Source organism: Silurus aristotelis (assembly GCF_946808225.1).
Source record: "Silurus aristotelis genome assembly, chromosome: 18".
Taxonomy (NCBI): domain Eukaryota; kingdom Metazoa; phylum Chordata; class Actinopteri; order Siluriformes; family Siluridae; genus Silurus; species Silurus aristotelis.
In genome coordinates this window covers 18,665,672-18,692,587 of record NC_139591.1, presented here as the reverse complement: position 1 = coordinate 18,692,587, position 26,916 = coordinate 18,665,672, and the positions used below count along the sequence as shown (strand labels likewise).

At 36.5% G+C, this 26,916-nt stretch overlaps 13 protein-coding genes across 20 annotated transcripts in view; all 13 read right to left on the bottom strand.

The window, feature by feature from the left end:
* The window catches only part of LOC310741048 (protocadherin gamma-C5-like), a gene marked incomplete at its 5' end in the record, with an annotated part of 208,022 nt that overhangs the window by 98,479 nt on the left and 82,627 nt on the right, over positions 1-26,916 (bottom strand). The window contains one exon of one of the 7 annotated variants that reach the window (XM_083568427.1): positions 4,082-6,761. The exons of 3 other annotated variants lie outside the window; for them this stretch is intronic. In XM_083568427.1, the coding sequence (XP_083424553.1) occupies positions 4,082-6,493 (2,412 nt within the window). Of the gene's footprint in view, positions 1-4,081; positions 6,762-26,916 lie in introns of those variants that run through there. 3 more of the 7 variants (XM_083568451.1, XM_083568429.1, XM_083568452.1) reach the window with 3 other exon arrangements.
* LOC310741056 (protocadherin beta-16-like) lies at positions 2,696-17,635 on the bottom strand. Of its 2 annotated transcripts, none has more exons than XM_083568514.1 (2): positions 15,065-17,635; positions 2,696-3,162 (listed from the first exon to the last, which is right to left on the bottom strand). In XM_083568514.1, the coding sequence occupies exons 1-2, from the start codon at positions 17,492-17,494 to the stop codon at positions 3,145-3,147; spliced, it is 2,448 nt and encodes an 815-aa protein (XP_083424640.1). In that variant the 5' UTR covers positions 17,495-17,635; the 3' UTR covers positions 2,696-3,144. The 2 variants fall into 2 exon arrangements, with proteins under 2 accessions (XP_083424640.1, XP_083424641.1); XM_083568515.1 differs by having other exon boundaries at positions 2,696-3,157.
* LOC310741064 (protocadherin gamma-A12-like) overlaps positions 2,696-26,916 on the bottom strand; it is a 94,466-nt gene continuing 70,245 nt past the window's right edge. The window contains exon 2 of the mRNA XM_083568522.1: positions 2,696-3,157. Coding sequence (XP_083424648.1) covers positions 3,152-3,157 — 6 coding nt within the window. The 3' untranslated portion in view covers positions 2,696-3,151. The remainder of the gene's footprint in view (positions 3,158-26,916) is intronic.
* The window catches only part of LOC310741065 (protocadherin gamma-A12-like), an 89,485-nt gene continuing 65,264 nt past the window's right edge, over positions 2,696-26,916 (bottom strand). Inside the window, exon 2 of the mRNA XM_083568523.1 lies at positions 2,696-3,157. Within this exon, the coding sequence (XP_083424649.1) occupies positions 3,152-3,157 (6 nt within the window). The 3' untranslated portion in view covers positions 2,696-3,151. The remainder of the gene's footprint in view (positions 3,158-26,916) is intronic.
* The window catches only part of LOC310741060 (protocadherin beta-16-like), a 78,627-nt gene continuing 54,406 nt past the window's right edge, over positions 2,696-26,916 (bottom strand). The window contains exon 2 of the mRNA XM_083568519.1: positions 2,696-3,157. Within this exon, the coding sequence (XP_083424645.1) occupies positions 3,152-3,157 (6 nt within the window). The 3' untranslated portion in view covers positions 2,696-3,151. The remainder of the gene's footprint in view (positions 3,158-26,916) is intronic.
* LOC310741069 (protocadherin gamma-A12-like) overlaps positions 2,696-26,916 on the bottom strand; it is a 68,948-nt gene continuing 44,727 nt past the window's right edge. Inside the window, exon 2 of the mRNA XM_083568527.1 lies at positions 2,696-3,157. Coding sequence (XP_083424653.1) covers positions 3,152-3,157 — 6 coding nt within the window. The 3' untranslated portion in view covers positions 2,696-3,151. The remainder of the gene's footprint in view (positions 3,158-26,916) is intronic.
* The window catches only part of LOC310741063 (protocadherin gamma-A4-like), a 56,660-nt gene continuing 32,439 nt past the window's right edge, over positions 2,696-26,916 (bottom strand). Inside the window, exon 3 of the mRNA XM_083568521.1 lies at positions 2,696-3,157. Coding sequence (XP_083424647.1) covers positions 3,152-3,157 — 6 coding nt within the window. The 3' untranslated portion in view covers positions 2,696-3,151. The remainder of the gene's footprint in view (positions 3,158-26,916) is intronic.
* Positions 2,696-26,916, bottom strand: part of LOC310741068 (protocadherin gamma-A12-like) — a 48,314-nt gene continuing 24,093 nt past the window's right edge. The window contains exon 2 of the mRNA XM_083568526.1: positions 2,696-3,157. Within this exon, the coding sequence (XP_083424652.1) occupies positions 3,152-3,157 (6 nt within the window). The 3' untranslated portion in view covers positions 2,696-3,151. The remainder of the gene's footprint in view (positions 3,158-26,916) is intronic.
* Positions 2,696-26,916, bottom strand: part of LOC310741067 (protocadherin gamma-A2-like) — a 44,380-nt gene continuing 20,159 nt past the window's right edge. Inside the window, exon 2 of the mRNA XM_083568525.1 lies at positions 2,696-3,157. Within this exon, the coding sequence (XP_083424651.1) occupies positions 3,152-3,157 (6 nt within the window). The 3' untranslated portion in view covers positions 2,696-3,151. The remainder of the gene's footprint in view (positions 3,158-26,916) is intronic.
* The window catches only part of LOC310741058 (protocadherin gamma-A4-like), a 41,370-nt gene continuing 17,149 nt past the window's right edge, over positions 2,696-26,916 (bottom strand). Inside the window, exon 2 of the mRNA XM_083568517.1 lies at positions 2,696-3,157. Within this exon, the coding sequence (XP_083424643.1) occupies positions 3,152-3,157 (6 nt within the window). The 3' untranslated portion in view covers positions 2,696-3,151. The remainder of the gene's footprint in view (positions 3,158-26,916) is intronic.
* LOC310741061 (protocadherin beta-16-like) overlaps positions 2,696-26,916 on the bottom strand; it is a 31,814-nt gene continuing 7,593 nt past the window's right edge. Inside the window, exon 2 of the mRNA XM_083568520.1 lies at positions 2,696-3,157. Within this exon, the coding sequence (XP_083424646.1) occupies positions 3,152-3,157 (6 nt within the window). The 3' untranslated portion in view covers positions 2,696-3,151. The remainder of the gene's footprint in view (positions 3,158-26,916) is intronic.
* LOC310741066 (protocadherin gamma-A12-like) overlaps positions 2,696-26,916 on the bottom strand; it is a 28,378-nt gene continuing 4,157 nt past the window's right edge. Inside the window, exon 2 of the mRNA XM_083568524.1 lies at positions 2,696-3,157. Within this exon, the coding sequence (XP_083424650.1) occupies positions 3,152-3,157 (6 nt within the window). The 3' untranslated portion in view covers positions 2,696-3,151. The remainder of the gene's footprint in view (positions 3,158-26,916) is intronic.
* LOC310741054 (protocadherin beta-16-like) lies at positions 20,521-25,178 on the bottom strand. Its single transcript, XM_083568513.1, has 2 exons — positions 22,653-25,178; positions 20,521-20,741 (listed from the first exon to the last, which is right to left on the bottom strand). The coding sequence occupies exons 1-2, from the start codon at positions 25,080-25,082 to the stop codon at positions 20,634-20,636; spliced, it is 2,538 nt and encodes an 845-aa protein (XP_083424639.1). The 5' UTR covers positions 25,083-25,178; the 3' UTR covers positions 20,521-20,633.

Below are 26,916 nucleotides of genomic sequence, written 5' to 3'. Positions count from 1 at the left end.
CTCAGATTAAGGCCCTTTGTTTATTACATAAAATGCTTAATGAAGAGTTTTTTTTTATATGAAGCACATTTTATGATCTACATCCACAAAAAATCTTTCCTAAAGGTTAAACAAAGTCTGCCAGGAAACACTGTTTTTTTTTTTTTAAACATAAAAATATTTTCTTTTAAATATATTTAATCATGTATCTGAAATTCATACTGGATCGGTCGAGCCATTGGAATTGTTAGCCAACTAGTGGCTAGCCAGTGTACCGGTGGAAGTTGGGCTATTGTTGGCTGAAGGAGGAGAAGGAGATAAAGAGACAGCGGGGAAAGGAGAAGTGGAGGAGAGTGGACGTTAGGGTTGGTACTTTAAATGCTGGTACTATGACTGCTAAAGGAAGAGGAGAAAGCTTAAGTTATGTGTTCAGGAGACCAAGTGGAAAGGGAGTAAGTTAAAAGTCAGTTAAAAATATCGCTGCCCTTTGTTTCAACCCAAGAAATTCCAGAAATGGACATACTTATCTCTATTAAAAAATTGTTGCCAATATTGGCTTCAAATGCTCCCCTCTAGGACTGACTATCGCACTTGACAAAAAAAGGTCTATCCTGTAAACACAGAAAATAAAAAAACACCCAACATTTACAAAAATAAAAAACACTCATATTTTAGCTGCAATTGATTCATCCAATGATGCCAAGAAACAAAACGAGTGCACATCAACCATACCGATAGTGAAGTTACTTAATAATCATTATTACAATATAAATGGTATGATGAAAAGCTAATTTAAACTGAAAAAAGTCTGATGTTGCCTGCTCTTTTTGGAGAATCAAATAGAAATAGCTCTTCCCTTAATAATAAAACATTCAGTAGGAGGGACTGTGTCTGGTTTTCATCTCTATTCGCCTGAATCTTGTCAAATAGCAGCATCCCACATAATCAGCACTAATTGAAATCTGAAGAATTCAATTAAAGCAATGAAACCATGGCAAAATAAATGGGACTCTAAAAAAATGTTTTACAAATGATTACTTTGAAGATTCTGTGGAAGTGACTAAGACTGAATTAAATTACGTACCACAGATATTGAAAGTGTTGAATGGACATAGAAAAACATTTAAACAAAAGAAAAATTCCATTTGCAATTTCAGCTTTAAGCCCTCATTTTCATTTCTGAAGGCACTTTCTAAAAGCATCTACATACAAACAGAGTCACTCAGTTGACATAGGCTAAAAAAGATTAAACTGTCTAGATGATAAATGTGAAACATTTGATCTGTAATTTTTAAACATTGTAATATTAATCACTGCGCTATTTTGGAATGCTCGGAATGAGAGAATTGTGTTGCAGTTCAGTAATAATGTTTTATGGCATATGCAACCAGATAGTAGGCATTATTTTAAATTTATAGATAATTTTCTTATTGCATGCTGAAAAAGATTAACTGAACTTCTATTCTAAATTATTGATTGGACAAAAACTAAACAATAAATATCAAAAACATATGTATTTAAAACTTTTCACGAAAATGTTGGCATCTGCAGGGTGGAGCAAGCAAACAGGAAGATTTCGAACTAGAACCTGGCAACTCTGGGACATCAGCAATTGTTTGGAACCAGTGTTTGGAACCAGTGTGACCTCGTTTTGTTTTTCCTTACAACATCCAGTGACTCTGGGTCTTGCTGTATTTTCTTCTTTCATAGTGTGTTGGATAGTTTCTGTAAAAGTTGGGTTCACAATTAAAACACTGTCCTCTGAGGGTAAAATACGTGTTGTCTGTTTTGAGTCAATTGTCATAAAAACATCAAATTATAGAACCAGACTGAGGAACAGCTAAACTCCCAGGTTGTGGAACTCTGATTCATGTCATAGGTCATATGCCATGGCAAGACTAACCACTGCAACAAGACACAGGGTATGAAGGTCTCTCTGAGGAACACAGATGGGGGTTTCGAGATGTGCTGTTCAAGGTCTTTTAAACAAGAAACAAGCAAAGCTGAGGACAGTAAATGTCGTAGTAAGCCAAGAAAACCAGTGGTACTCAGGTACACCGATTTATTGCTAAGTGAATCCACTATGCATGAAAACACGGAAACCAGGGTACAGAAAACTGGCAGCAGGTGCTCCAGGCAGATGAGTAAAAAATATGAAAAATATGACTTTAGGAAAAAGTGAAGAGGGGCACAATAATAAATGTCTGCAAGCAATAGTGAATAGTGAATTGGTCAGGTTTAATTTGCAATACCACCCGGGAGGCATCTGATTGGCCTCAAATTTATTCTGCAGCAGGGCAACAACGCCAAACTCACATTCAATGCCATTAAGAACTATCTTCAGCATAGAGAAGAACAAGGAATCCTGGAAAAGATGGCTTGGCCGTAACAGAGCCCTGTTCTCAACATTATTGAGTATGTCTGGGATCATATGAAGAGGTAATAGGATACACAGCAGCTTACATCCAAAGGAGGTCAGTTCTCCAAGATGTTTGTAAAAACTTACCTGTTGAGTGTGCAAATGTACCTAGAAGAATTTATGCTGTTTTGCAGGCAGTGGGTAGTCACACTAAATATTGATTTGGATTTAATTTCCTCTGTTCTTCTACTTTGTTAATTCATAATAAAAAACTATTAACACTTCCATTTTCCAAGCATTCTTACTTTACAGCATTTTTCCCCACATCTTATATAATATGTAATATTCATTGTGACATTTTCTGATTCAGTATACATGTTTTAATTCAATTTGCCATTACATGATGACAAACTTTTACAATTTTTTAAAAATACTGCTAAAGCTACCTTTGTGTACAAGCAAAACCTTTGTTATACATTCTAATGATAATTTCTATCATTAAACACTTTACTAGGTACATTAAAAGTACATGGAGTGCTTATGCATATTTGTACAGGTAGAATGAACACTTAATATAAGGTATGCACAAATGTTTTAGGTGAAACATGTTTATGTTATGAAATTTGTGTGACATTATTCATAGGTTACTAATAAACATACCCAATCCCAATACACATGCAATGTGATTATAAGATTACACTATAGCTGAATACATCAATAAGATTTCGACTAATGATTAAAAAAAAAGGTTATTTTTAAGAATTACACATGCAAATCATGATTCTCACAAGCACCATAATAAACAACTAAAGATTAGTCCTTACCTTGTGAAGCACAAAATAAGTCATCCGATGAAAAGTGCATGGAAAAGATAAAAAATACAAAGAAAAAAATTAGTGTCACATTTAACATATATTTATCCTCTTCTTGCTTTGCTTCCTGTTCATGGAAAAAAACAAATCTGTAATTGTGAAAAGATAAAAAAAATAATAATAAAATTAAAAAAAAAGCTAATATATAGAAAGATGCAGTCAAATTATCACAAGAAATAACAGACTTTTATGAAATACATAAAAAAATACATTATTGCATAAAAAAGTAACTGCCACCTCCAGTGCATACAGGCAACAAGTGAAGAGTATTAACAAAGTTATATTCAAGGAAACATGATAGATAGATAGATAGATAGATAGATAGATAGATAGATAGATAGATAGATAGATAGATAGATAGATAGATAGATAGATAGATAGATAGATAGATAGATAGATAGATAGAATATGACAAGGATTAGTAAAATATATATTGCTTAAAATGATATTTAATACAAAGTTTGGCCCATAGCAAAAGTACCTCTAGAAGTAATTGTAACCTTTTTTACGGTGTGATTTAATTAAAGCCACTCGGTTAAAAGTCTTACACCATAAAGTCTTAACAGAATCTCAAAATCAAGCCCAAAATAAAATAAATGATATAAAGGTATAAAAGACGTTTATGCATTTTATAAAGATTTTGCACAACCCAACATTTTTATTTTATTGTATACCATTAAAAAGAAGGGAATATGCTACTACCCATGTAAACATTAAAAATGTATCTTAAACAAAAAAAAAAAGACTCAAAGTTTGTATTATTAAGTAATAATGAAAAAATTACATTCCATGCAATTTTTTTTTTTGTTCAAGTTGTGTTAAGTTGTTTTAACTGCTAAATGAATTAACATCTAAAACTATATTTTCTCACCTCATCATCATCAGTTGTATTGTTAAGTGTAATCAAACTCGCTGCTAGAGTGTCATTTTGAACCTTCTTCAAAGTTTCCTCAGCAGTAAGTGTCATATCATTGTAAGAAGTGATGAACTTAAAGTCACTGGTGTGTGATCCTGTAGATAGATACGTGTCATAATTGTAAGAACCGCGGAGAGTTCCAGCTCCCTCCACTTCTGCATAGTTTGGAGGGAGATATGCACTGGGAATGGCCACTGCACCATCAAACAACAGTCTGGGTTTTCTTTTGTGACAAAATCTCACAGCCAAGATCAGAATAATAAAAGTCAGAAAGAAGGTGGTGACGGAAACAAGTGCAATAACTAAATAAAAAGTAAGTTTGGAATTGCTCTCCTCATAAGTCATGTCTTTAAGTTCTGGAACTTCAGCAAGATTATCAGAAATAAGTAAATATACAGAACAGGTAGCAGAGAGAGGCGGCTGACCACTATCTTTCACTGAGATAACAAGATTCTGTTTCATGCTGTCAGATTCAGTAATGTCCCTCTGAGCTCTGATCTCTCCACTATGGAGGCCAATAGAAAAAAGCCCTGGATCAGTAGATTTAATGATCTGATAGGACAGCCATGCGTTCTGTCCAGAGTCAGCATCCACAGCGATCACTTTGGAGAGCAGAGATCCAGAGAGGGCAGATTTAGGGACCATCTCAGTCATTAAAGACTTTCCCTCCTCAGCAGGGTATAATATCTGTGGAGCATTATCATTCTCATCTGATATGAACACACTCACAGTGACATTGCTGCTGAGTGGAGGAGAACCATTGTCTCTGGCTACAATCTGAACTTTAAAGTCTCTAAACTTTTCATAATCAAATGATCTCACAGCATGGATCACTCCAGTATCTGAGTTTATAGATAACAGTGAGGAGACTGAAACACTATTTATCTCACTGGAGAACAAAGAATACAGTACTGTACCATTCTGCCTCCAGTCTGGGTCTTTTGCAGTAACAACACTAATAGATGTTCCTGGTTTGTTATTTTCCATTACATATGCAGTGTAGGATTGCTGCTCAAATACAGGAGGATTGTCATTGATATCTGATACAGAAAGATGAATGATTATAGATGAAGATAGAGGTGGAGAGCCTCCATCTGTAGCAGTGATTGTTATGTTGTAATCCTCATCTGATTCTCGATCTAAGAAATTTGTGCTAACTAAAGAAAAATAGTTCTTAATAGATGGATTTAATTTGAAAGGCACATTTCCATTAATTGAACAACGAATCTGTTTATTTTCTCCCGAATCTTTATCCTGAACATTTATAATTGCTATTTCAGTTCCTACAACAGTGTTCTCTGGTATCGGATTGTTTACAGACGTAAGAATAATTTTAGGAGCATTGTCGTTTTCATCAGTGACATCTATAACAACACTCGCTGTGGATGCTAAACCAGATCCATCTTTAGCTTGTATTCTTAGTTCATAATATTTTTCCTCCTCATAATCAATCACTCCGCTAACCTTAATTTCTCCAGTGACTTTATCGATGTTAAATAATTGCACTGCGTTATCAGCAATGCGACTGAATTCATATGTAACCGCACCGTTTGCTCCTTCATCTGCATCTTCTGCACTCACATTAACTACTTCTGTTCCTATTGGTGCGTTTTCAGCTAAAACCACTTTATATACAGGTTGACTGAACACCGGAACATTGTCATTGGCATCTAGCACAGTGATGTGTATTACAGCAGTCGCTGATCTCTGAGGAATCCCTCCATCCACTACCGTAAGAATCAAGTCAACGTTCTTCTTTTGTTCGCGATCCAGCTCTTTATCAAGCACAAGCTCTGCGTGTTTACCATTTTCGGTGTTTCCTTTCACAAACAAAACAAAATTGTCGTTGTTTTCTAGCGAATAGCCATTAACTCCGTTTTGCCCGATATCAGAATCGTGAGCTTCATCCAAACGGAAGTGCTGCCCTTTATCAGCGGACTCGGGAATTTCGAGGTTTATGTGCTCATTAAGAAATCTTGGCGCGTTGTCATTTATATCCTGAATGTTCAGGAATATGCGATGCACCTCAAGCGGATTGGCTAAAACGAGCTCATAATTCAAGATGCAATTTATCCTTGGACCACAAAGCACCTCTCGATCGATTCTCTCCACTACTATCAAATCTCCAGAATTCAGATTGATGTCAATGTAGCCTTTACTGCTGTCTTCAGTGTTTATTCGCGCTTTACGTGCTGATAAACCTTGCACTCCTACCCCGACGTCTTTTGCAATATTTCCGACCACATACTGACTTCGGGTTTCCTCTGGAACTGAATAGGTTAGATCTGCACAGGCGGCGGGGAAGAGAAGAAAAAAGAGCGCCGTGAAAATAGTAGGTGGCAGAAAAGAAAGGTCCCTGCATCCCATATTTGCAGATTTGAAATTGTATACTCCCGACGAAGCTACCGTAAATGGGTTTTGCAATCCAAACTGAAATAATTGGTCAAAAATCTCACTCGGAAGAGAACTGACAGATTACTCCATGTTGGGTGCAGCTTGCTTATGTCGTCAGTGATGTCTAAAGATGAATATTTTAGTGATAGGAAATGCCCCGCAAGACGTGATGTGATGGTAAACAGCGACGCTCGGAGTATATTGTGCTTTACTACAAGTCTAAATTAGCCGAATATTTATTAAATGTAAGCATGAAGTGTAAACATGGGTCAGCTTTTTTGATTATGTTTCGACTTTACCGGCTATAAAACATCAAATTAATTAAATTAATCTAATCACCAAATTATTAGGCATTTATAATGGATGATTGGAAAGTTAGAATATAGATAAATATTGCAGGAAAATGGCAATTATATATAAAGTCTATTCAGTTTTTGCTGCACTGCACTGCATAAAAAAAAAAAAAAAAGTGTGTGTGTGTGTATATATATATATATATATATATATATATATATACACACATATATATATATATATATATATATATACATATATATATATATATATATATATATACACATATATATATATATATATATATATATATATATATATATATATATATATATATATATATATATATATATATATATACACATATATATATATATATATATATATATATATATATATATATATATATATATATATATATATATATATATATATATATATATATGAAAAAACTTTTTCTAAACATATTTAGATCAGAACTATTACTTTCAAGCAAATTACACTATGAGATGAAAATAAGGATGTACAAATTCGTTAATTTCATAGTTTAGGATTGTAGTAAGTATCTATACCTTATGGAGGGATTCATTTTTATTATCTTATCTTATTTGATAGGATACTTCACTATGTGATATATAGTCTGCATGCCTTATACACAAATTAAAAAAAATTTAAATAAAAAAAATAAAAAAATAAAAATAAAAAACAAATAAACAATAGTACTTCCACTGCTCCATTATTATTATTATTATTATTATTATTAATATTTTTTTTGTTAGTTTATGTATAAGGCATGCAGACTATCTTTTACATAGTGAAGTATCTGATCCAATGCAATACTGAATAAACAGTGGCAAAGCATGGTTCAGCACCACGGATAGCGCTTAGTCTGTATATGTGTGGATATAACTACCATAAACAACACTTGCTAACTTTCCACAGCAAAGAAACCAATGCAGTAATGTTCTCATATATCTAACTTAAAAAAGGCCTTCTTGTGTATTTAGAAGAGCAAAGATAGTTTAGTCCAAGTATTTCACATTATAACTACAAAGCAAAATTAAAACCACCATGTCCTGAGCCAATTATGACATTATAAAATAAGTGTTCAGATATTACTTCAGAAGGTTTGATTCACAAATATGTTAATGAAAGCGCCACAAAATAAAGAGTTTGTTTAGTTAGATGAAAATTTATATTAAAAGACCATAATGACAAAGGACCAAAAACAGACAAAGAATAAATAGCATCAATAATTTAAATGCAATAAAAACATTCCTAACATATCAAAATTTACTTTGATTAAGTGTACAGCACTGATTAAAAACATTGCTGATCGTAAAATATAGGAGGATTTTAATTGATATCTGCTACAGATACGCCATCTTGGTTCCTGGAGCCAAGATGCCGGCGCGGCAGTAGCTCACAGCGGCCTCTCCGGACCCAAAATGGTGCTATTTTCACTTTGTAGCCCGCCTTATGCAACATATGGACATCGGAGCAACCGGTGTCTCTGTGTACCAACGGCAAACACTCAAGGAACTCAGAAACAACCCCAACAACACAATACTGTAACAGAGAACTTTGAATACGAGCAAATTATAATACGAGCTTACATTCATTAATTCATTCATTCATTTTCTCCCACTTATCCGTAATTCGGGTCGCGGGGGCAGCAGTCTAAGCAGGCCCCCGCCTTCGACTGCTGCCCAATCCACACAGCACCATCCCTTACAGTCCCTCCTGCAGGTGGTGAGCCCACGGGAAATAATACGAGCTTACATTTTAAATAAATTTTGTATTGGGTTAAGAGTGTTGCATCGGCCTGCGAGCAAAAATTTCATGCCATATGGGCATTTTTTCGTGGGCAAGTATAAATCAGACTCTTAAGTGATGTGCAGAAAGCAGAGTCACGCATTGCCACAATCGCCAAGCAGAACTCGTAGAAGCAGAGCCTTGTAACAACCTATTCTTTGTCAAGTTGTGACCACTATTGTTCATTCAAAGACAGTTTCTGCTGCATTGTTATGTTAACAGTACTGTATAGTATCATGACAATGGCCCCTAAGATAATTAAGAAAGACGGGAAGAAGAAGGAGATGATTAACGTAGAAATGAAAAAGGAAATTATTGCAAAGTGTGAACAAGGAATGCGTGTGACAGACCTTGCAAAACTGTACAATCGTACAACATCTACGATTTCCAATTTCCAAGGAGCAACCCGTTCCTCCTCCTCTCTCGTCTCCCTCACGCCAGCTACGACTCTCCTCTAAGGTAAAGTGCAAGTTAATTTGTCAACTATTTCTATTTTTTATTGTGAATTATTCATTTTTATTCATTTTTGATGTAAGAGATTATAATTTGTACAATAATTACCATTACAAAACCTTTAAAAATTAGTCTATATGTGTATTTATAGATGTGTGGAACACATCAAGTGAATTTCTTTATTTCTTATAGGAAAAATTATTTTAGGATACGAGCATTTTAGGTTGCGAGCTCGCTCCCAGAACAAATTAAACTCGTAATCCGAGGTACTACTGTATGATTAATAAATAGAGAAAGAACTGCAGTACTCGCTGTGTTTTTCTTTGACTGCTGGAATCTGACAGTTGACAAATGGAACAAAAATAAATGCACATTGTTTTATAAATATTAGAGCAAACTGTAAAAGATACAATTTATAAGAATAATGTCCAATAAAAAAACTGAACTTTAAGCAAATACTAAAAGTGATAATTCTTTAATGTCCTGGACTGTGTGACTTTCCAAAATGACGAATGACATGAGAAACTACAAAAATCTCAGCACCATGGACAACCACCAGTGAACCAGGTTTGTGCTAAACTGTTTTTGAAAAGTTGTCATATAACAATATATGTGCTTTACATAATAAGAATTAATACACCTAGTAATTATTAGAAGCAAGAATAAACACGAGCTAATTAAAAAAATACATGTTAGGCCATTTCTTTACAAATATTATTATTTTTCAATAAATTCAGAAGGACACAAAAAGAAATAGAAAAAAAAAAATATGGAATTCATAATCAGACAAAAGTTGAATAAAAATAGAGTTGATTTGCGATTTTGCAATTTTCTGGCATATTTGGAAAAATCAAGAGCATGTGAAATATCTTTACCTCCAGTAAACAATGCTAATATTACCAAATCAGATTATTGTGCTAACTGTGAATGATCATGTCCTGCACACCAATTAAAACCAAATATTTAGACACACTAATGATACAATGGAGAACAAATGTCTCTGTTTTTTAAAATACAACACACATACTTCATATTTCATAATAATTCTTACACACAGCATCCCACACAGAGTTGTGTACAAGCAGAAAATAACCAGGGTTGGACACAAGTTGACAAGGGTGGTGTAAGCAAAAAAATATTGTGAAGAATGATGAAATAAATTGGTCAAATTTCACACCACATAAAGTTCAAAAATGGTTAATGAAAGCGATGAGTACCATACAACCAGTCAAAATATGATTATTTGAATTTGGAATAATTTAGAAGTAAGGTTATGAGACTCAAAATCAAGAATATAAAAAAAAAAAACAATACTACACACACACAAAAAAAAGAAAAACAGGGAGCTTTTAAAAACCTTATATATATATATATATATATATATATATATATATATATATATATATATATATATATATATATATATATATATATATATATATATATATAATTAGCATTTCATTTTAACCTAGATAAAATCCCACTAATTTCACGCATTGAAAAAACTATCACCCAAGTAAAGTCAAATATTCTTACCTCATCTCCCTCTCCTGTGCTTAGTGTAATCAAATTTGAAGCTAAAGTCTCATTTTGAACCTTCTTCAAAGTAGCATCCGCAGTAAGTGTGGTGTCATTGTAAGATGTAATGAACTTAAAGTCACTGGTGCGTGATCCTGTAGTTAGATACGTGTCATAATTGTAAGAACTGCGGAGAGTTCCAGCTCCCTCCACTTCTGCATAGTTAGGAGGGAAATATGCACTGGGAATGGCCACTGCTCCATCAAACAACAGTCTGGGTTTTCTCCTGTGGCAAAACCTCACAGCCAGGATCAGAATAATGAAAGTCAGAAAGAAGGTGGAGACAGAAACCAGTGCAATTATTAAATAAAAAGTCAGTTTGGAATTGCTCTCCTCATACGTCATGTCTTTAAGTTCTGGAACTTCAGCAAGATTATCAGAAATAAGTAAAAATACAGAACAGGTAGCAGAGAGAGGAGGTTGTCCATTGTCTTTCACTGAGATAATAAGATTCTGTTTCATGCTGTCAGATTCAGTAATGTCCCTCTGAGCCCTGATCTCTCCACTATGGAGACCAATAGTAAAAATTCCTGGATCCGTAGATTTGATAATCTGATATGACAACCACGCATTCTGTCCAGAGTCAGCATCCACAGCGATAACTTTGGAGAGCAGAGATCCAGATATAGCAGATTTAGGGACCATCTCAGTCATTAAAGACTTTCCCTCCTCAGCAGGATATAAAATCTGTGGAGCATTATCATTCTCATCTGATATGAACACACTCACAGTTACATTGCTGCTGAGTGGAGGAGAACCATTGTCTCTGGCTACAACCTGAACTTTAAAGTCTCTGAACTTTTCATAGTCAAATAACCTCACAGCATGGATCACTCCAGTATCTGAGTTAATTGTCAAAAATGAAGACACCAAAACACCATTTATCTCACTGGGCACCAGAGAATAGAGTATTGTACCATTCTGTCTCCAGTCTGGATCTGTTGCAGTAACAGCACTTATTGAGGTTCCTGGTTTGTTATTTTCCATTACATATGCAGTGTATGACAGCTGCTCAAATACAGGAGGATTGTCATTGATATCTGATACAGAGAGATGAATGGTTATAGAAGATGATAAAGGTGGAGAACCTCCATCAGTTGCAGTGATTGTTATGTTGTAATCTGTTTTTATTTCTCGATCAAGCATGCCTGTTGTTACTAAGGAAAAATAGTTTTTTATAGATGGAATTAATTTGAATGGTAAATTGTGTAGAATATAACAATTTACATGTCGATTATCTCCTGAATCTTTGTCTTGTACATTAATAATTGCCACCTCAGTGCCTGCTGCAGAGTTCTCAGGTATTGGGTCGTTTAATGATTTAAGAATAATTCGAGGTTCATTGTCATTGACATCAATGATGTCTATAATAATTTTAGCAGATGATACAAGACCAGGACCATCTTTGGCCTGTACTCTCATTTCATAATAATTTTCCTTTTCATAATCAATGTTCCCACTCACTGTGATCTGTCCAGTAATTTTATCAAGAGAAAATAATTTTACTGATTTCTCAGATAAACGGCTGAGCTCATAAGTGACGTCACCGTTGGATCCTTCATCATCATCAGTCGCCGTGACTGTAATCACCTCCGTGCCTACAGGCGCGTTTTCAACTAGACTCACTCTGTACACAGGTTCACTAAACACGGGAATATTGTCATTGGCATCCAGAACAGTAACATGTATAACAGCTGTCCCTGATTTCGGTGGATTTCCGCCATCAAATGCGGTAAGAATTAAATGAATATCATACTGCTTTTCGCGATCGAGCTCTTTCTCCAGGACCAAAATAGCGGATTTTCCTCCGTCCGCGTTCTCATTCACTGTTAAAATAAAATGCTCATTTGTTTCAAGAGAATATCCTTGAACTGCGTTACGTCCTAAATCCAAGTCGTGAGCTTCTTCCAAAGGGAAACGCTCGCCCTTATCAGCCGACTCTGTTATTTCAAAACTGATCCGTTCGTTGGGGAAAAGGGGAGAGTTATCGTTTACATCCTCTATCTGCAATGAAATGCGATGCACTTCAAGTGGATTTCCAACACAAGCTCGTAATTCAGAATGCAAGAAATTCTCGACCCGCAAAGATCCTCTCGGTCTATTGTTTCCGCCACGACCAAATTTCCGCTACTCAGATTAATGTCGCAGTAGCGTTTCGCGCTGTCGTCCGTCTCCACCCGAGCTTTACGAGCAGATAAACGTTTAGCATTAAGTCCAAGATCCTTTGCTAAATGTCCAATCACGTACTGACGCTTCGTTTCCTCCGGGACCGTGTAGCTCAAATCTCCATGGACAGGGTGAAGAAAAGTGACAATAAAGCCAAGCGCAAACAATATCGAGAATAAACCGATGTTCCTTTCCATTCTACCGACTTTCATTTTCATGTCTTTCATCGCCCTATGCTGTGGTATACATATTTTTAATTCCCCTCGTCTATTCGAAATCGGTACTGACAAAAAAAAAAGCTAAATGCAGCAGCGTTTATGGATGTCAGGAATAGCTGGAAGTGACATGAAATGGGTGGAGAGCTTCGTTATATTTTACTCTGTAGGTGAACAGCGACGCTTTGAGTATTTGTTAGGATATTACACTATAATAGTCCCTTTAACCTTTACTTTTTCCACGCCAGAGTAATAAACGCATAAATAAACTATTCACTAAACAAAATGCATTCGTTACAAAAAAATTAATATATCAGAAAATACAGTTTCAAATATAATAATTACAATCAAAAAGTCATCCACAATCAACATTTATATGTTTGAAGGTTATATAAATCCAATCCATTCATGAAAGCATTTTCATGACCATTCTTTTTTATTTTTGAAAGTATATGTACAATTATATACATCAGCTAATAGATGATTAAATGGATAGCTATATTAATTAAATGCAATCAAACAGTAAATTAATTTATTGATTCCATTTGTAGGCATTATGTTTTAACTAAGCCATTATACAAACTATTTTTTATTGCAACAGAGAAAAATAATTACAGCTTTGGCCAAACGTTTTGAGAATTACACCATTATACATTTTCACAAAGACTGCTGGTTCAGTGTTTTTAGGTCTTTTTGTCAGATGTTACTATGGTATATTGAAATGTAATTACAATAATTTCAAAGTCTTTCTTTGACAATTGCATTACATTTATGCAAAGAGTCAATATTTGCAGTGTTGACCCTTCTTTTTCAAGACCTCTGCAGTTTGCCCTAGCATGCTGTCAATCAACTTCTGGGCCATATCCTGACTAATATTTCTATAAATTCAATGATTTTTCTATAAATTCAGTAGGTCACAATGCAGTAAAAAAAAAAAAAAAAAAATCAATATATCAATTTTACACAACCTCTTCTTCTTCTTCATTCGGCTGCTCCCATTAGGGTTCGCCACAGCGGATCATTCATTTCCATACTACTCTGTCCTCTACATCTGTCTCTTCTAAACCAACTAACTTCCCTCACCACATCCATAAACCTTCTTCTTCCTCTTTTCATTCCTGCTGGTGGATCCATCCTCAGCATTCTCCTACCGATGCACTCCATGTCCCTCCTCTGCACATGTCCAAACCATCTTAATCGGGTCTCTCTCACTTTGTCCCCAAAACGTCCTACGTGCGCAATCCCTCTAATAAGATCATTTCTAATCCTGTCCATTCTCAATAAAAATCCCAATAAAGTATCTCCACACCTTCAGCTTTCTTCAACCAATCTACACAATGTCCGTTTCTCTGTACATAGCCAAACCATCTCAATCATCCCTCGCCTTTATACCCTTTTGGGTAAAAAAATTACCCAAATGCGCAGTCCCTCTAATGATCTAACTTCTAATCCTGTCCATCCTCATCACTTTCAATGAAATTCTCAGCATCTTTAATGCTGCCACCTCCAGCTCCTGTCTTGTTTACAACGCCACTGTGTCTAAACCATACACCATAGCAGGTCTCACCACAGTCCTATAAACTTTCCCTTTAACTCTTTCAGAAACTCTTCTATCACAAATCACTCTTGCCACTCTTCTCCAACCACTCAACCCTTCCTACACTCTTTTTTTGTCACTTCTCTAGTACACTCTCCATTACTTTTCACTGTTGACACCAGGTACCTAAACTCCTTCACGTTCTCCACCTCTGCTTTCTGCAACCACACCACTCTACGGCCCTCCCTGTCATTCACACACATGTACTGTCTTACTCTTACTAACTTTCATTCCCCCTCTCTCCAGTGCGTACCTCCACCTGTCCAGGCTGTTCTCAACCTGATCCCTACTCTCACCACAAATGAAAATATTATACGCAAACATCATTGTCAACATAGTCAAATTTTACACCACATAAAGTTTAAAAATGGTTCATGAAAATGATTATACTTATTTAGATTATTTAGCGGGAGCAAAAATTCTTACCTCATTTTCCTCTCCTGTGTTAAGGGTAATCAAATTTGAAGCTAAAGTCTCATTTTGAACTTTCTTTACAGTCCCACCAGCAGTTAGCATGGTGTCATTGTAAGACGTGATGAACTTGAAGTCGCTAGTGCGTGATCCTGTAGATAGATACGTGTCATAATTGTAGGAACTGCAGAGAGTTCCTGCTCCCTCAACCTCTGCATAGTTTGGAGGGAGATATGCACTGGGAATGGCCACTGCACCATCAAACAACAGTCTTGGTTTTCTCCTGTGGCAAAACCTCACCGCCAGGATCAGAATAATGAAAGTCAGAAAGAAGGTGGAGACAGAAACCAGTGCAATTATTAAATAAAAAGTCAATTTGGAATTGGTCTCTGCATAAGATATTTCTTTGAGTTCTGGAACTTCAGCAAGATTATCAGAAATAAGTAAATATACAGAACATGTAGCAGAAAGAGGAGGTTGTCCATTGTCTTTCACTGAGATAAGAAGGCTCTGTTTCATGTTGTCAGATTCAGTAATGTCCCTCTGAGCCCTGATCTCTCCACTATGGAGACCAATAGTGAAAAGCCCTGGATCAGTAGATTTTAGAATCTGATATGACAACCACGCATTCTGACCAGAGTCAGCATCCACAGCGATCACTTTGGAGAGCAGAGAGCCAGAGAGAGCAGTTTTAGGGACCATCTCAGTCATAAACGACTTTCCATCTGAAGCAGGATATAATATCTGCGGAGCATTATCATTCTCATCTGATATGAACACACTCACAGTCACATTGCTGCTGAGAGGAGGAGACCCATTGTCTCTGGCTACAACATGCACTTTAAAGTCTCTGAACTTTTCATAGTCAAATGACCTCACAGAATGGATCACTCCAGTATCTGAGTTAATGGACAAATATGAGGACACTGGAACACTATTTATCTCACTGGGCACCAGAGAATACAGTACTGTACCGTTCTGCCTCCAGTCTGGATCTCTTGCAGTAACAACACTAACAGTGGTTCCTGGTTTATTATTTTCCATTACATATGCAGTGTAGGATTGCTGCTCAAAAACAGGAGGATTGTCATTGATGTCTGATACAGATAGATGAATAATCATCGATGAGGATAAAGGTGGAGAGCCTCCATCAATAGCAATAAGAGTTATATTATAATTTTCTTCCATCTCTCGATCGAGAATGTTTGTCGTTACCAGGGAAAAATAATTTTTGATGGAAGGATTTAATTTAAAAGGAACATTTCCCTGAATTGAACAATGGATCTGTTGATTATCTCCTGAATCTTTATCCTTAACATTTATAATGGCTGCCTCGGTGCCTACAATAACATTCTCGGGTACAGGACTATTTAGGAATTTAAGTATAATTTTAGGATCATTGTCATTGAGATCACTAATATCTACAATAACAGTGGCAGAAGATGCCAAACCAGATCCATCTTTAGCCTGAACTCCAATTTCATAATATTTTTCCTCCTCATAGTCGATATCTCCAGCTACTTTAATTTGTCCAGTGAGTTTTTCAATAGTAAATAATTGTGCTGCTTTATCCGGAATGTGACTGAATTCATACGTCACTGCGCCATTTGCTCCTTCATCTGCATCCTCTGCGTTCACAGTAACGACTTCTGTTCCTATTGGTGCGTTTTCAGCTAAAACCACTTTATATACAGACTGTGTGAACACCGGAATATTATCATTAGCATCAAGCACAGTGATGTGTATAACAGCAGTCCCTGATCTCTGAGGAGTCCCTCCATCCACTGCGGTAAGAATCAAGTCAACATCTTTCTTCTGTTCACGATCCAGCTCTTTATCCAGCACAAGTTCTGCGTATTTCCGTCCGTTTTTATTTTCCTTAACAGTCAAAACAAAATGGTGGTTCTTTTCTAGCCAATAGTCTTTCACTCCGTTTTGTCCGATATCAGAATCGTGAGCTTCATCCAAACGGAAGTGCTGGCCTTTAACAGCGGACTCACGGATTTCCAGATTTATGCGTTCATTAAGAAATTTTGGCGCGTTGTCATTTATATCCTGAATATTGAGAGAAACTCGATGTAGCTCGAGCGGATTTTCTAAGACGAGCTCAAAATTCAAGATGCAGTTTACTCTCGAACCACAAAGCTTTTCCCGGTCTATTGTCTCTGAAACGACCAATTCTCCGGTGTTCAAATGAATATCAACATACCGCTTGCTGCTATCCTCTGTTTCAACTCGGGCCTTCCGTGTTTTTAATTTGAATGCATCCATTCCGAGATCCTTTGCCATATTTCCGATTACCTGGCGATGTTTTGTTTCCTCTTCTACCGTGTAGCTCAAATCTCCACTGACGATGCTCTGGTTGAATAAGAAAACTGATAACATTCCGAATACTACACAGGAAAGGACTCGGTTTTTCATACAATCGAAGCTTGATGACATCATCACGACTTTATAATATTATAAAGGTGGTCAGAAAAAAGATATGCGATGTCTGGGTGTGTTTTCAAAAAGAAATACTGTTATATCCAGCTGCAATGGTCTTTGCTGCTAGACCGACTTGTGATTACATATTTAAAAGATGGGCGGTGTGGGTGTTTACTGTTTTCTGCAGGTGAACAGCGACCCTCAGAGTATTTTTCAATCATTACAGTTTAACTGAAACGTCTCTTATAAGCTGTCATCCACTTTCAATATACGCATCAAAAATGAGTATTATTGCAAACTGCAGCATATTATGATGACTCAGAAAGAACAAAAGCACCGCCCACGATCCAAATCATCGGTTCAAGAAATATCTTAATATTTAAATCACAAAATAACTAATCTGGCCATTAGCCACAATGCAATCAAAATGGTTTGATATTGTAAAAAAAAAGAAAAAAGAAAGAAAGAAACACATTGAAAAATATTTAAGACCTAATTATACTTCCTAAATGAGAAGAGAAATTATTTTTTCACCTAAATATTTGGTCAGCAAAAATAGACAATGCTAAATGTAGCTGGATAGCATTTTGCTGATTGAAAATTATTCTAATTATATGTAGTTTTTTTTTTTGGTCATTACATGTCACAACTAAGAAATATGACAATATGCCAGTAATAAATCTGCATTTGACAAAACAATTAAAATAAACATCCCTTTTAATATAAATGTATATTAGCAGTAAACTGAAGATTATCTGGAAAATGTTATGTACTTCAACACTTCTTTAGTACACAGTGCAAAGTATAAATAGAGCACTTGCAATGACATGCAAATTGGTATGTGCAAATAGGATGGCCAATAAATTATAGATAGCACTCTTGTTGCAGAGAAGTGTATTAAAAATCATGTTGGGTGGGTATCCGTTATGAAAACATTCAAAGAAACACAAGGATATACATTGTGTATGGAAATGCACAATGTGGGATGTGCAGTTATTATCTTTTGCAAAATTATACAACTGAAGAAAGGCAGAAAATAAAAAAATCCATGGCACATATTGCCATGTATTAAGAAATGCATTGAACTAAAAATAATACATCTTTAAAAACAAGAAGGAATATGGACATACAAACAGTAGTTCCAAGACCTCAACAAGATCTAAGTAAAAGTATAATTTCTTGTAATCAAACTTGCAGATAAAGTCTCAGTTTGAACCTTCCTCAGGGTTCCTCTATTAGTAGGCATGTTGTCATTGTAAGACATGAACTTGAAGTCACTAGTGAATGATCTTGTAGATAGATACGTGTCATAATTGTGGAATGGAGAAAGAGTGTTCTTGTATTTTTTATAAGAATAAGGGAGATGTGCAGACCTGCAGTAACTACAGGGGAATAAAGTTAATCAGTCAACATGAAGTTATGGGAAAGAGAAGCCAGGCTGAGAGGAGATCTGACCATCTGTGAGCAACAGTATGGTTTCATGCCGAGCAAGAGCACTACGGACACAATATTTGCTTTAAGAATGTTGATTGAGAAGTATCGAGAAGGTCAGACAGAGTTGCATTGTGTGTTGGTGGATCTAGAGAAAGCGTTTGACAGGGTGCCGAGAGAGGAGTTATGGTATTGTATGAGGATGTCAGGTGTGTCAGAGAAGTATGTGAGGGTGGTGCAGGACATGTGTGAGGACAGTGTGACAGCAGTGAAGTGTGCAGTAGGAACGACAGACTGGTTTGAGGTGGAGGTGGGACTGCATCAAGGATCGGCTCTTAGCCTTTTCCTGTTTGCAGTGATGAATGAGATCAAACAGGAGTCTCCATGGACTATGATGTTTGTGGATCATATTGTGATTTGTGGTAAAAGTAGCGAGCAGGTTAAGAAGAGCCTGGAGAGGAGATTGTATGCACTGTAGAGAGGGGGAATGAAATACAGTATTAGTAAGACAGAGTACATGTGTGTGAATGAGAGGGAGGGCAGTGAAGTAGTGTGGTTGCAGGGAGAAGAGGTGGTGAAGTACCTGGGGTCAACTGTGCAAAGTTAAGAGAGTGTGTTAGAGAAATGAAGAAAAGAGTGCAGGCAGGGTGGAGTGGGTGGAGAATAGTGATAGCAAGAGTGATTTGTGATAGAGGAATATCTGCAAGAGTGAAAGGGAAAGTTTATAGGTCTGTGGGGAGACCTGCAATGTTGTATGGTTTAGAGACAGTGGCATTTTAAAAAGGACAGAAGGTGGAGGTGGAGGTGGCAGCATTGAAGAAGCTGAGAATTTCATTGGGAGTGATGAGGATGGACAGGATTAGAAATTAGTTCATTAGAGGGATTGTGCATTTAGGTAATTTCGTTGACAAGGCGAGGGAGGCTAGATTGAGATGGTTTGGCCATGTATGGAGAAGGGACATAGGGTAGATTGGTAGAAGAATTTTGAGGATGGAGCTACCAGGCAGGTGGAAAAGAGGAAGGCCAAGGAGGATGTTTATGGATGTGGTGAAGAAAGACATGCAGGTAGTTGGTTTAAAAGAGACAGATGTAGAGGACAGGGTGGTATAGAGACAGATGATCTGCTGTGGCGACCCCTAACAGGAGCAGCAGAAAGAAGAAAAAGAAGAAATTTTGCCATGTTGTCATTCATATTTTGAGTATTCAGTAAAATGCATAATATAGCTCATAAATCAGCATGCAATTTATTCTTGGGCCACAAAGCTTTTCCTGGTCTATTGTTTTTGAAACAATTGATTCTCTAGTATAAGATGACAGGATTGAAAAGATTCTGAATCCCATATTTAAAAAATATTCAGCCAGAGAATTCTAGATAATGTTGTCTTTACTTAAAAATGTGTAAATATAATTTAAAATCAATCAGCATAAGATAATTATTAGACTTTATTCTATGGAGCTCTGGTTTTGGTTAAGGTTGATGTCTGTGGCTGGATTTGTAAGTGCTTGGTTTAGGAGTTTGTTCAAATGATGGTCTACAGCAACACTTTGAACATTTTGGTTTATTGCAAGTAAAAACTAATCAGCAAAATTCTGCAACAATGATAGCATATACCATAGAGGCATAGATAACTTTTTAAACACCACAATGAATCGGGAAATAATTAGCTTAATTCATAACAGTTTCTAAAAGTTCCAATAGTAGAGGAATTCTGTCCACCAGATAAAGCTAAAATCTCATGTGGTTTTGTATCTGTTTCAGTTTTCTCAATATATAGTGTTTATTAATAGAGAAGGAACTGCAGTACTCGTTGAGTTTTTCTCTGATTGCTGGAATCTGACAGAATGGAACAAAAACAAGTGCAAAATTTTTTAAATTTAGAGCAAATTATATAAGATGCACTTTAGAAGTAGAATGCCGAATAAAAACCAGAATTTTAGCAAATTCTAAAATTCATTTTAATTTACGGTGCTGGACTGTGTGACTTTCCTAAATGACGAACAACATCAGATGCTACAAGAATCTCAGCACCATGGACAGCCACCAGTGGGCAAGGTTTGTGCTAAATTGTTTTTGATAACTTGACATATAAAAATATGTGATTTAATGAATAAGAATGAATACACCTAGTAATCATTAGATGCAAGAATAAACATGATAAAAATTATTTTTCTATAAATTCAGTAAGAATCAATGCAGTAAAAAAAGCAAAATTATGGAATTCATAATCACAAAAGTTTGATTTAAGAATTTGATGATTTTAGTATGCTTTTGCAATTTTCTAAAATATAAAAAAAAATCAAGAGCATGTGAAATATCTTTACAGCCAGTAAACAATGCTAATATTACCAAATCAGATTATTGAGCAAACAGACAGTATAAGGACAAAACCTTTTTTGTATGATGTCCTGCACACCAATTTAAACTAAATATCAAGACCTATTTATGATACAATAGAGGACAAATATGTTTGTTTTACTAGCATTTAATAATAAATTACCACACACATACTTCATATTTCATACTAATTCATGAACACAACAGTCCACACAGGAGTTGTGTAAAAGCAGGGAATAAACAGGTTTGGACATAAAGTGACCAGGATGGTGTAACCATATTTGACAAGCAAGCGAGACCACAAGAGATAGTGTGAAGAATTATAGAATGATGGTCAAATGAAATGGTCAAATTTTACACAACCTCTTCTTCTTCTTCTTCTTCTTCTTCTTCTTCTTCTTCATTTAGCTGCTCCCATTAGGGTTTGCCACAGCGGATCATTTATTTCCAGACTACTCTGTCCTCTACATCTGCCTCTTTTAAACCAACTACCTGCATGTATTCCCTCACCACATCTATAAACCTCCTTCTTGTTCTTCCTCTTTTCAATCCTCCAGGTGGCTCCATCCTCAGCATTCTCCTACCGATGCACTCCATGTTCCTCCTCTGCACATGTCGAAACCATCTCAATTGGGTCTCTCTCACTTTGTCCCCAAAACGTCCTACATGCACAATCCCTCTAATAAGCTTATATCTAATCCTGTCCATCCTCAATGAAAATCCCAATTTAAATATCTCCACACCTTCAGCTTTCTTCAACCAATCTACCCCATGTCCCTTTCTCTGTACATGGCCAAAACATTTCAATCGTCCCTCGCCTTGTCAAAAAAATTACCCAAATGTGCAGTCCCTCTAACTTCTAATTATGTCCATCCTTGTCACTTACAATGAAATTCTCAGCATCTCCAATGCTGCCACCTCCAGCTCCACCTCCTGTCTTTTTTACAATGCCACTGTGTCTAAACCATACACCATAGCAGGTCTCACCACAGTCCTATAAACTTTCCCTTTAACTCATTAAGAAACTCTTCTATTACAAATAACTCCTGCCACTCTTCTCCAACCACTCTAGTACACTCTCCATTACTTTTCACTGTTGACACCAGGAACCTAAAATCCTTCACGTTCTCCACCTCTGCTTTCTGCAACAACACCACTCTACTGCCCTCCCTTCCTCATTCACACACGTACTGTCTTACTCCTACTAACTTTCATTCCCCTCTTCTCCAGTGCGTACCTCCATCTGTCCAGGCTGTTCTCAACCTGCTCCCTACTCTCACCACAAATCAAAATATTATACGGAAATATCATTGTCCACATATTCAAATTTTACACCACATAAAGTTTAAAAATGGTTCATGAAAATGATTATACTTATTTAGATTATTTAGCGGGAGCAAAAATTCTTACCTCATTTTCCTCTCCTGTGTTAAGGGTAATCAAATTTGAAGCTAAAGTCTCATTTTGAACTTTCTTTACAGTCCCACCAGCAGTTAGCATGGTGTCATTGTAAGACGTGATGAATTTGAAGTCGCTAGTGCGTGATCCTGTAGATAGATACGTGTCATAATTGTAGGAACTGCAGAGAGTTCCTGCTCCCTCAACCTCTGCATAGTTTGGAGGGAGATATGCACTGGGAATGGCCACTGCACCATCAAACAACAGTCTTGGTTTTCTCCTGTGGCAAAACCTCACCGCCAGGATAAAAATAATGAAAGTCAGAAAAAAGGTGGAGACAGAAACCAGTGCAATTATTAAATAAAAAGTCAATTTGGAATTGGTCTCTGCATAAGATATTTCTTTAAGTTCTGGAACTTCAGCAAGATTATCAGAAATAAGTAAATATACAGAACAGGTAGCAGAAAGAGGAGGTTGTCCATTGTCTTTCACTGAGATAAGAAGGCTCTGTTTCATGTTGTCAGATTCAGTAAAGTCCCTCTGAGCCCTGATCTCTCCACTATGGAGACCAATAGTGAAAAGCTCTGGATCAGTAGATTTTAGAATCTGATATGACAACCACGCATTCTGACCAGAGTCAGCATCCACAGCGATCACTTTGGAGAGCAGAGAGCCAGAGAGAGCAGTTTTAGGGACCATCTCAGTCATAAACAACTTTCCATCTGAAGCAGGGTATAATATCTGTGGAGCATTATCATTCTCATCTGATATGAACACACTCACAGTCACATTGCTGCTGAGAGGAGGAGACCCATTGTCTCTGGCTACAACATGCACTTTAAAGTCTCTGAACTTTTCATAGTCAAATGACCTCACAGAATGGATCACTCCAGTATCTGAGTTAATGGACAAATATGAGGACACTGGAACACTATTTATCTCACTGGACACCAGAGAATACAGTACTGTACCGTTCTGCCTCCAGTCTGGATCTCTTGCAGTAACAACACTAACAGTGGTTCCTGGTTTATTATTTTCCATTACATATGCAGTGTAGGATTGCTGCTCAAATACAGGAGGATTGTCATTGATGTCTGATACAGAGAGATGAATAATCATCGATGAGGATAAAGGTGGAGAGCCTCCATCAGTAGCAATAAGAGTTATATTATAATTTTCTTCCATCTCTCGATCGAGAATGTTTGTCGTTACCAGGGAAAAATAATTTTTGATGGAAGGATTTAATTTAAAAGGAACATTTCCCTGAATTGAACAATGGATCTGTTGATTATCTCCTGAATCTTTATCCTTAACATTTATAATGGCTGCCTCGGTGCCTACAATAACATTCTCAGGTAGAGGACTATTTAGGGATTTAAGTATAATTTTAGGAGCATTGTCATTGAGATCACTAATATCTACAATAACAGTGGCAGAAGATGCCAAACCAGATCCATCTTTAGCCTGAACTCCAATTTCATAATATTTTTCCTCCTCATAGTCGATATCTCCAGCTACTTTAATTTGTCCAGTGAGTTTTTCAATAGTAAATAATTGTGCTGCTTTATCCGGAATGTGACTGAATTCATACGTCACTGCGCCATTTGCTCCTTCATCTGCATCCTCTGCGTTCACAGTAACGACTTCTGTTCCTATTGGTGCGTTTTCAGCTAAAACCACTTTATATACAGACTGTGTGAATACCGGAATATTATCATTAGCATCAAGCACAGTGATGTGTATAACAGCAGTCCCTGATCTCTGAGGAGTCCCTCCATCCACTGCGGTAAGAATCAAGTCAACATCTTTCTTCTGTTCACGATCCAGCTCTTTATCCAGCACAAGTTCTGCGTATTTCCGTCCGTTTTTATTTTCCTTAACAGACAAAACAAAATGGTGGTTCTTTTCTAGCGAATAGTCTTTCACTCCGTTTTGTCCGATATCAGAATCGTGAGCTTCATCCAAACGGAAGTGCTGGCCTTTATCAGCGGACTCACGGATTTCCAGATTTATGCGTTCATTAAGAAATTTTGGCGCGTTGTCATTTATATCCTGAATATTGAGAGAAACTCGATGTAGCTCGAGCGGATTTTCTAAGACGAGCTCAAAATTCAAGATGCAGTTTACTCTCGAACCACAAAGCTTTTCCCGGTCTATTGTCTCTGAAACGACCAATTCTCCGGTGTTCAAATGAATATCAACATACCGCTTGCTGCTATCCTCTGTTTCAACTCGGGCCTTCCGTGTTTTTAATTTGAATGCATCCATTCCGAGATCCTTTGCCATATTTCCGATTACATGGCGTTGGTTTGTTTCCTCTTCTACCGTGTAGCTCAAATCTCCACTGACGGTGCTCTGGTTGAATAAAAGAGCTGATAACATTCCGAATACTACACAGGAAAGGACTCTGTTTTTCATACAATCGAAGCTTGATGACATCATCACGACTTTAAAAACTGTCGCAAATTCCGTGGTCAGAAAAAGATATGCGATGTCTGGGTGTGTGTTCAATACGAAAGACTGTTATATATCGCTGCAATGGTCTTTGCTGCTACACCGTGTAGGGTTTTCTATGTTTCCTGCAGGTGAAGAGCGACACCTTGAGTATTTTTCAATCATTACAGTTTAACTGAACCTACTCTCATGAGCTGCGAGCAGTTTCCCAACATGCTGTACAGTACGTCTCAAAAATAAGTATCAGTGGTAAACTGCACTTTTCATCTGATGACTTTGAAAGATCAAAGTCACAGCCCACATCATGCACAGTTTGTAGAAATGCATGAATAAATACAATTCAGTGAATCATTATAAGGACTAAAGAATATGGAAATGCAAACACAAGGTCCAGAACCTCTATGAGATATAAGTTAAAGTATATTTTCTTACGAATACAATAAAGGGGGTGAACATATGTGTAATCAAACTTGCAGCTACAGTCTTGTCTTGAACGTTCTTCAGAGTTTCCCTATTAGTAAGTTTGGTTTTCTAAGAATGATGAACTTGAAGTCACTGGTGCATATTTGTCTATTTAGATGTGTCATAATTGTAAGAACTGTGGAGAGATTCAGCTCACTCCACTTCTGCATAGTTGAGCATTGGACATAGTGACTGGTCCATAAAACAACAGTCTTGGTTTTCTCCTGTGGCAAAACCTCACATCCAGGTTCCGAATAATAAATGTCAGAAAGAATGTGGAGAGAAAAACCAGTTCGATAAGTAAATTGTTCCCCTCATAAGTTACATTACATCTTTAAGTTCAAAAATTAAATACTTACTGAGCAGGTAGCAGAAAAAAACTGTTTATATACAGGCTGTGTAAACACTAGACCATTATCATTAGTATCTATCACAGTGATGAGTATAAAGCAGTCCCTGATCTCTGAGGAATCCCACCATCTAATCTGGCAACAATCAAGTCAATATATTTTTGTTGTCTATATTCCAGCTCTATATCCAGCACAAGCTCTGCATATGTCCATTCTTTTTTATTTTCTTTCACAAAAACAAAACATTTATTCTTGGTTTTAACCAATGTCTAGTTGTGAACTTTACTCAAACGGAAGCGCTGCTCTTTATTTGGCGAGTTGTCATTAATATCCTGAATATTCAGAGAAATGCGATATACACTAAATGGACAAAATTATTGGGACACATTATTTTTCCTGCCATATGAGGGTTTTTTTTCCAACTGTTAACACAAAGCTGGAGGCACACAAATGTATAGGATTTCTATTAATGTGGTATAACAAAATCTTGCATTCACTTGAACTTGAAAACTTAATTCTGTTCCATCATGGCAATTCCCCTGTACAAAATGCGAGCTCCACAAAGACATGGTTTATATGTTTCAGAGATGAAGATCTTGAGTGATCTGCTATAGAGCTCTGATCTCAACCCTAGTGAACACCTTTGAGATGAATGTAATTACTGACTGCACCCCAGGCCTCCTCATTTGACCTACAACATTACCTGACTTTACACTCTTGTGGCTGATTAATACAAATGTTCAGAAGCACACTACACAATCCAGTGAAATGCAATACATAAAAAAGCACATACCATGCTTACAACCCTGTGTCCGCAAACATTTGGCAATACAGTGCCGCTCTAGCAGATTTTCTATGATGAGCTCATGAAACAGGATGCAATTTATTCTCAAGCCACAAAGTTTTCCCATTTCAATTTAGGCATTGCATGCTGTTAATTTTGCAGCATCTATTCTGACGTCCTATGCTATATTTCCAATCACATACTGAACTTTCATTTTTTTTTTTTA

Coding starts and splice junctions, on each gene's coding strand:
- LOC310741056 (XM_083568514.1), bottom strand. CDS start 17,494: ATGATGTCATCAAGCTTCGATTGTATGAAAAACCGAGTCCTTTCCTGT.
- LOC310741054 (XM_083568513.1), bottom strand. CDS start 25,082: ATGATGTCATCAAGCTTCGATTGTATGAAAAACAGAGTCCTTTCCTGT. Junction 20,742..22,652: donor ACACAGGAGAGGAAAATGAG/GTAAGAATTTTT, acceptor CCATTCTGTCAG/ATTCCAGCAATCAGAGAAAA.